Here is a 7,231-nt window from a genome sequence, read left to right on the forward strand (position 1 = left end):
AATCTAATAATTCCCTTTTTGTTTAAGTTAATTAGAGCCAGTTTTTATTGCTTGCGACAACAACAACAATAACAACAACAACAAAAACATTGATCCAAACACCTACCTTGCAATGTTGTAAAAATTAAATGATACGAAGTGTGTCAAATGCTTAGCCCCGTTCTGGGAAAGTGCAAGCAGTCAGTAAGTGGTGACAGTTGTCTGTAACTCATCACTCGGGGCAGGACACAGGGAGGGAGAGGGGAGATTGTTATTGGTGTGCATTACACTGAGAAAAACCTTCCCCCAAGACATAGAAGGACAAACAGAAGTCCAGGCCATGATATGCTCATTTATTCCAAATGTCTTTATTGAAACAGAATGATAGAGCAAGAAATAATGAGGTCTGGGAGGATGTCTTTGGGTGCAGGATGGAGCCCAGACCCAGTGGTTACAGTGTGGAGCTCTCTCCCTGTCCCCTGACTCTGGCCAAGGAAGTGAACGCAAAGCAGCAGGGAGGAGGCAGGGAGGGCACGGCCCTCTGAGCTCTCCGCGATGGCTGGCGTAAGGTACCTCTGAGCCTTCTGGGCAGCCCTGCCTTCCCTACTCAGTCTTCCCGATCTTCTTGCCACATTTCTGTGTGGGCCAGCCTCCCGCCAGGGTACTCAGAGGCCGCTCAGAGGGCAGGGTTAGGGGTGGCAAGCAGCGGGACGTGGTCACAGCGGGTAGGGGGTGGCTGCCGCAGCAGGGAAGGCCGGCGACACAGCTCCCCATCCCGGAGCACCTCCGGCAGGAGCTTGCGCTTGGTTTCTGGCAGCAGCATAATGCTGAGAATGCAGAGGAGGGCGCAGGCCGCCAGCACCACGTGCTGCAGGAAGGCTCCATGGCCCATATGGAGGCGCTGGGCCGGGCCGCTCAGCCCCCCAAGCGCCCCTAGAGCCATGATCAGGCCCAGGCCGCGACCCCTGGGGAAGAAGGAGGAGGAGCTCAGCCCACAGCTGTGGCCTTGCCCTGCCCTTCTCCCACAGCCCCCCTCCTCCAGCCCACAAGCCCCGTCCTCAGGAGTGGGTTGGGGGAGGGGGAGGCCGAGGGTCCTGGCTCTGCCCCTGGGGGCACCCCTGCTCTCACCGGACAGTGGTGGGGATGACCTCAGCAGCAAGGAGGGTGCTGAGGATGGCGGCAGCTTGGGAGGAGAAGAGCCCAAGGACGGAGAACGTGGTGATGGCAGCCTCGTTCAGATCTGCAGACGCAAAAGGGATGAAATGAATGGAGGTGGGGAGGTCAAGGCTCTCCTAGTCCTGGGTGTCATCCCCTTGGCTCTCTGTTCCCATGGCTCTAGCTGGGCAGGCTCTGGGCATTCAGTAACTGACTGGGAGAGCAGATGGGGCTGTGCGGCCTGGTGGAGGCATGTGGAAGAGCTGGACAGGGTCTGGGGCTTGTCTTGGGAGGCTTGTGCCAGAAGAAATGGCTGAGCCTGTCTGAAGCACCTCTGTTGGGGATCCCTTGTTGAGCCCACACTGTGGGAAAGGTAGGATGCTCACAATCCCACAGGCCCAGCAGGACCAGGGAAGCAATGCCGGTAAGGGTCATGGAGAGAAGAAGGATGCCCCGGCGGCCAAATCGGTCCACGGTGACCCCCAGGAAGACACAGGCCAGGGCTGCGGTGCCGCTGGCCAGCAGAGAGCACAGGTAGAAGTCCGATGGGCTTCCTCCTCCTCCCACAGGCTGGTAGCAGTGGCGAATGGCATGGGCAATGAAGCTGTGAGAAGGGGTGGGGAAGCAAAGAACAGAGTCTGAATCCCCTCGTGCAGCCTTCCACAGTGCTGATGGTCCTCTGCAGGGGTCCTTGGGCCTTCCCACCCGGCCAGCCCCCATTCCAGCTACTGGCCTGGCCCTCAGCCCAGACACCCAGGCTCACTTGGTGAAGCCCAGGATAAGCAGATTTTTCCAGATGTTGCGGTAGTTGAGGAGGGAAGCGAAGGAAAAGGAGGATGTTGCAGGGAGAGGGCAGGTATTCTCCAGGTCTTTGGGAGAGAGAGAGGAGCTGTCAGAAGAAAACCCTGAGAACCCAGGATCCTCCCACATGGGTGGTGGGGACCCTGGGAGAAGGTGGCACAGCTACAACCATGCAGAGGGCACCATCATGTGTGCAAGTGAAGCAACACTCACAGGGACCCCTATCTCTTACCCTGCAGGGCCTCCTGGGCCTCCTCCCCCAGCATCTGCCCATGGGGCCGGTTTCGTTCAGCCAGGATCCTCAGCACAGATTGAGCCTCCTCGATCTGCCGCTTCACTATCAGCCACCGTGCGGACTCCAGGAACAAACCAGGCCAGCTGGGGGCAAGGTGGAAGGGGTATACTGTGAGGTCTCCCTTCTCCTGATCTAGGGGTGGGAAAAGTGCACCTCTGAGGGACTGGGGCTGGGGTAGGCCTGGACCAGGGGTGATTGGAGAAGAGGAGGGGTCTCCGGGCTAGGGCTAGTTTGGAGGCAGAGATGGGAATTGCCAGATGACAGGTGAAGGGCAATACTGACCCATAAAACAGGAAGAGGATGCAGGGAGCGGTGATCATTCGCTGTAGGAATCGCCAATCCTTAGAGACAAGGGCCAGGCCCAGGAACAGGAAGTGCCCTCCCACCCCCACCAACTCCCCTGCCAGGGCCACCCGAAGCCTCTGGGTTGGGTCGCACAGCTCCAGGCCTGGAGATACAGCAGGGGTGGAGAGAGGAGAGGGAGGCCAGGGAGGAAGAAGACATAAGAGAGAAGAGGAGAGAGGGAGGGAGGAGGACAGAGAGTGAGGTCAGACCCAGAGTGGAGGCTGCAGCCATTGCCTCCCTTGCTAACCTCTGGGTGGCAAGGATTGGGGAGATTGTTCAGCCTTCTCTCCTCTCCTGCTCAAACCTAGGAGGGCTCTAGGGCCAGAGTCCCTGGTGAGTGTTCAGCATTTCCAGTTTATAGGCCCTTTCCCATCAGGCCTCTTATTTGACCTTCATATCAACCCTTGTCCAAGGTCGCACAGCTAGGGACAATCCTTGTCCCTGGACTTACTACGGTCAGGGGAATAGCACCTTATCCCCTGGCAGCAGTAAGTCCAGGGCAAAGACTTTAAAGATTGTGGGGACAGGGAGATAGGTGCAGAGAGAAGCAAGAGCCCTGGATTCTTCAAGGGCCTGGGCAGAAAGATAGCTGAAATTCTAGGCAGCTGAAATGTGGCCTAAGGGGCAGTGGGGATGGCCTGGGGATGCAGGCAGGTAGGCATGAGACCCAAGGGAGGGAATTCTGGGAGGGTGCCACTTACGCATCAGGTAGACACCCAGGTCAACACCGGCAAGCAGAAAACCCAGGAGGAATCGGAGGGCCATGACGCCTGTGGAGGAGCCTGCAGCAGCCCCTCCTACTCCACAGGGTCCCACCAGCCCCAAGGTCAGCAACACAATCCCACGACGGCCAAACCTAGAAAGTGGGAAAGGCTTCTGGTCACCCAGACTCTCTGGTGGTGGGGAAGTTACTGGGAAAGACCCAGCTGCACACTTTAGAGCTAGAGGTATGAGAATGAAGTTCTGGGAGCAAGAGTTGGAAAGAGGCTTGAGAAGATGGGAAGGGATGGGGACCATGGGTGGGTGATGCCTGGCTACTGGGCACTGGGGTGTGGTTGTGATTCTGTAAGAAGTGGGAACATTGACTCTTGGGCTATTGGGCACTTGTCAATGGATGTGAGATCACTCATCAGAGGGGATGGGTAATTGCTTAGGGGATTTGGGACCATTCATCCTTAGGAATAGAGCTAATGGTCAGTGGGCATGGAGCTTGTCTTGCTTAGACTGTTCAGAGGAGATGTGGGAGGGGGGTTCATTGATATACGGAGTTGGAACTATTAACCTGTGGAGGGGAGGCCATTGGCCACTTGTGCGTGGGGATACTACTGGTCAGTGAAGGTAAAGTTAATGACATTAGGGGATGGACTAATTGATTTTTGGAGATGAGACCATTGTTCCATGGAGGTGGGACATTGGCCTATTAATACATTAAGAACGGTCAGGCTGAGCACGGTGGCTCACGCCTGCAATCCTAGCACTTTGGGAGGCCGAGGCGGGCAGATCATGAGGTCAGGAGTTCAAGACCAGCCTGACAAATATGGTAAAACCCCGTCTCTTCTAAAAATACAAAAATTAGCCAGGTGTGGGGGTGTGTGCCTGTAGTTCCAGCTACTTGGGAGGCTGAGGCAGGAGAATCGCTTGAACCCGGGAGGCAGAGGTTGCAGTGAACTGAGATTGCGCCACTGCACTCCAGCCTGGGCAACAGAGCGAGACTCCGTCTCAAAAAGAAAAAAAAAAAAAAAAAAGAAAAAAAAGAAAGAAGAAAGATCAGTAGGGACATGGACATGGGTCTATTAATCCATGGGGCAGGACTATTGATCAATGGAATGAATCTATTAATCCATGGGACTAATCCGTAAGGATAAGGTCACAGACCAAGGGAGATGAGATGATTGGTAAGTGATGATAGTCACTGACTATGAGTTAGTGAAAACATGGTTACTGATCCTTGGAGGCTGGGCTATTGATCTTTGGGGAGAAGACCACTGATCTATGGAGATGAAGATAGGGAGCCTCTGGTCATTGGAAAGGGGGCACCAATCCCTGGGAGTTAGGCTATTGATCTAATGAGGTGGAGTATTTTTCCATGAGGATGGGCTTATTGGTTAATGTGCTGAAGGCTACGGATTTTAAGAGACCAAATTATTGATCTTTGGGGATGAAACCATTGTTCCATAGGAATGAGCTACTAGTCTGTGGCAATGAGGCCACTGATGCATAGGCATGGGCTACTGACCTGTGGGTTTAGGACCATTGGCCCACAGAGGTGTGTGACTGTTGGGCAGTGAGGATGGGTATTGATTTTAAGGAACTGGACTACTGAATGTTGGGATGGCTTTGATCCATAAAACTTGAGCTATTAATCCACTTGGATGAACTGTGGATCAATGGGGCTCAGTCTAATCATCCAGGAGGAAGTTTAGTGCAGTGAGAGCATCTGGTCAGTGGTGATGGTGACCAGAATCAGAGATGAGATTTTTTGATCTGTGGGAAGAGTTATTGGTTGCTGGGATTGGGCTGTTGATCTCTGGAGGTGAAGCTATTGACTCATGGAAATGGGAATTTTGGTGAGAGGATCTCAAAGACCTGAGGATCCATGAGGGTGTGACTTTTAATCTATGGGCTATTCACCTACAGAGGGTAGGGTCATTTGGTGGCAGGCATGGGACTGTGGATTATTGGGTCTGAGGATATTTTCTTTGGAGATAGTTATTGACTTGTAGGGGAGGGGCCACTGGTCAGAAATGAGGTAATTTGTTTGTGAAGTTGAACTATTGGTCAGTGGGAATGGAGCTGTTGGTGTTTAGGAATTAACATTGATCTTCAGGAATGAGGTCACTGAGATGGAGCTAACAGTCCATGTGGGCTGTTAGTGGGAATGACACTTTTCTCTTTGGAGATGAGGCCATTGATTAATGGATGGGGGGGCCACTAATTAGTGGGAATGGAACTAATAGTCCATGGAGGTCGAGTCATTCCCTTGCACGGAAGAGGTAGGGAAGGTGTATTTCTTGATGGGGAGTGAAGTTGAGACATGGGTAGACCATTGAATAGAAGTCCAGAGAAGACTGCAGGGTCCAGCGAATCGTCTTCGACCTCCTGTAAGCGCCCGCTGCTTGGGCTAGCTTCCCTAGCACCCCCTCCTTTCTACCAGCCCTGCCCCCATGACACCCCTCACCTGTCTGCGGGGTAACCCAGGAACAGGTAGCCGGAGGCAAAGCCCAAGATGAAGAGGATCTGCTCCAGGATCACCTGCCAGCCCAGGTCACACACCAGATCCCACTGGGGACGTGAGAAGGGTGCAGGGGGCGTGAGGCCCCGCCCTCGCAGCTCTCTGCCCGCCCCCAGACCCGCGGCCCGCCTGGCCGCCTCACCTGGCCGATGGCATTGGTGGTGAGCACGGGAAGGCCATTATAGTCCCAATCCTTGAGGCAATGGTTGAAGTCCGGCGGGGCGAAGCCGCTGCACGAGGGGTCGGTACTGGTGGCGACACGGCTGGCAGCGCTGGCTGCTAGGGCCGCGCTGGCGACGCTGACGCCGCTGGCATTGGGGGGCTGCTCCCAGCCAGAGGCATTCGGGGGGAAGGCCCCGTAGTGGCAATGCAGCGGGGGCGCCAGCGTGAAGATGGGGTCCGAGGCCATGCCCAGAGCCACGAAGAGCACGGGCAGGCAGCAGAGGCCGAGCTGCAGCTGCTGGCCGCCGCCCAGCGCCCCCACCTGGGCGAGCAGCGCCTCAAAGCTGAGGGGGCCTGGGGGCACGGCCAGCGACAGGCTGCTGCCCAGTCCGTCGCCGCCCGCGTCTCCCTCCCCCTCCCGCTCGCGCTCCCGCTCACCCTGCAGCTGCTCCGTGGGCACCGCATCTCCGAGGGTTCCGACCTGCTGTTGGGGGGCAGGGGGTGGCAGGAGAAGGGTGAAGCGGAGGAAACCGCAGAGCAAGGGCAGGGGGCAGGCGGGAGCGAGGGCTAGGAAGGCAGTCAGGGGCGGGGGATGCGCAGGAGGAAAATGAAGGGCGCTCCGCGGGGGCGGGGGTGTGGGGAGAGGATGGCGTCGCCACCTGGGGCTCGGGCACTTACTCCGTTGGAGGTGGGGGTGATCTCTACAGTGTTGTCGATTTTGCCGCCGCCCCCGCCATTGGGCTCGGGGGTCCCGGTGGCCACCCGGGGAGCCAGCTTGCTGACCGCAGGGGCCCTGCCAGCCCGCGCCGAAAGGATGCGCTGTCCTCTGGCCCAGTTGCGCGCCGACTGCCCGGACCCAGAGAGCCCGAAGAGATCCCGCTCCGCAGCTCTGCAGCCGCGGGCGCCTCCTTGGTCTCTGCGATCTCTGCGCTGCTTTCCCCTCCTCTTCCTCTAGACTCTCCTCCCCTTCCCACGTCAGCAGAACCTTCGGTCCAGACTCTTCGTCAGATAGAGGAAGGGGGGCCAGGGCCCAGGGGAGGGAGGGGAATGGGGCTCTGTCGTCTCTTTCCTGGGTCTGCAGGCCATTGCGGTAAAAAGCAAAAAAAGCTGAAGGATAGTAGCTAACTCCAGGCAGATGCCAGAGATTCTTCCTCTGCTTCCAATCATTTGCCACTACTCATTCATTCATTCATCCACCCATTCACTAATCAGTAAAATTTAAGTGTCCACTACATTCCAGGACTTGCACTAGACTTTAAGGA

General features: G+C 56.3%; 1 protein-coding gene across 11 annotated transcripts; it reads right to left on the reverse strand.

Annotated features, from left to right (window-relative positions):
* Nucleotides 1–325: 325 nt before the first annotated feature.
* SLC22A17 (solute carrier family 22 member 17) lies at nt 326–6,889 on the reverse strand. Of its 11 annotated transcripts, none has more exons than XR_012415599.1 (10): nt 6,648–6,889; nt 5,950–6,453; nt 5,754–5,857; nt 3,277–3,431; nt 2,513–2,553; nt 2,168–2,313; nt 1,898–2,003; nt 1,467–1,738; nt 1,108–1,219; nt 326–944 (listed from the first exon to the last, which is right to left on the reverse strand). XR_012415599.1 is itself a non-coding variant. In XM_065548649.2 (10 exons), exons 5-10 carry the CDS (start codon nt 2,548–2,550, stop codon nt 656–658), a joined length of 909 nt encoding a protein of 302 aa, XP_065404721.1. In that variant the 5' UTR covers nt 2,551–2,553; nt 3,277–3,431; nt 5,754–5,857; nt 5,950–6,453; nt 6,648–6,889; the 3' UTR covers nt 326–655. The 11 variants fall into 11 exon arrangements, 6 of the variants coding, with proteins under 6 accessions (XP_065404721.1, XP_065404720.1, XP_045252536.2 ...); XM_065548649.2 differs by having other exon boundaries at nt 1,521–1,738; XM_065548648.1 differs by having other exon boundaries at nt 1,521–1,738; nt 2,513–2,678.
* Between the last annotated feature and the right edge of the window lie 342 nt (nt 6,890–7,231).

The sequence above is a fragment of the Macaca fascicularis genome, chromosome 7, assembly GCF_037993035.2.
Source record: "Macaca fascicularis isolate 582-1 chromosome 7, T2T-MFA8v1.1".
Lineage (NCBI taxonomy): Eukaryota > Metazoa > Chordata > Mammalia > Primates > Cercopithecidae > Macaca > Macaca fascicularis.

What these genes read in the sequence shown, in the direction of transcription:
- SLC22A17 (XM_045396601.2), bottom strand. Translation starts at nt 6,216, where the DNA reads ATGGCCTCGGACCCCATCTTCACGCTGGCGCCCCCGCTGCATTGCCAC. An exon ending in GGCCCAGGAGGCCCTGCAGG is followed by an intron (nt 2,004 to 2,167) that starts GTAAGAGATAGG and finishes TCTCTCCCAAAG; the next exon opens with ACCTGGAGAATACCTGCCCT. An exon ending in CTTATCCTGGGCTTCACCAA is followed by an intron (nt 1,739 to 1,897) that starts GTGAGCCTGGGT and finishes CCCTTCTCACAG; the next exon opens with CTTCATTGCCCATGCCATTC.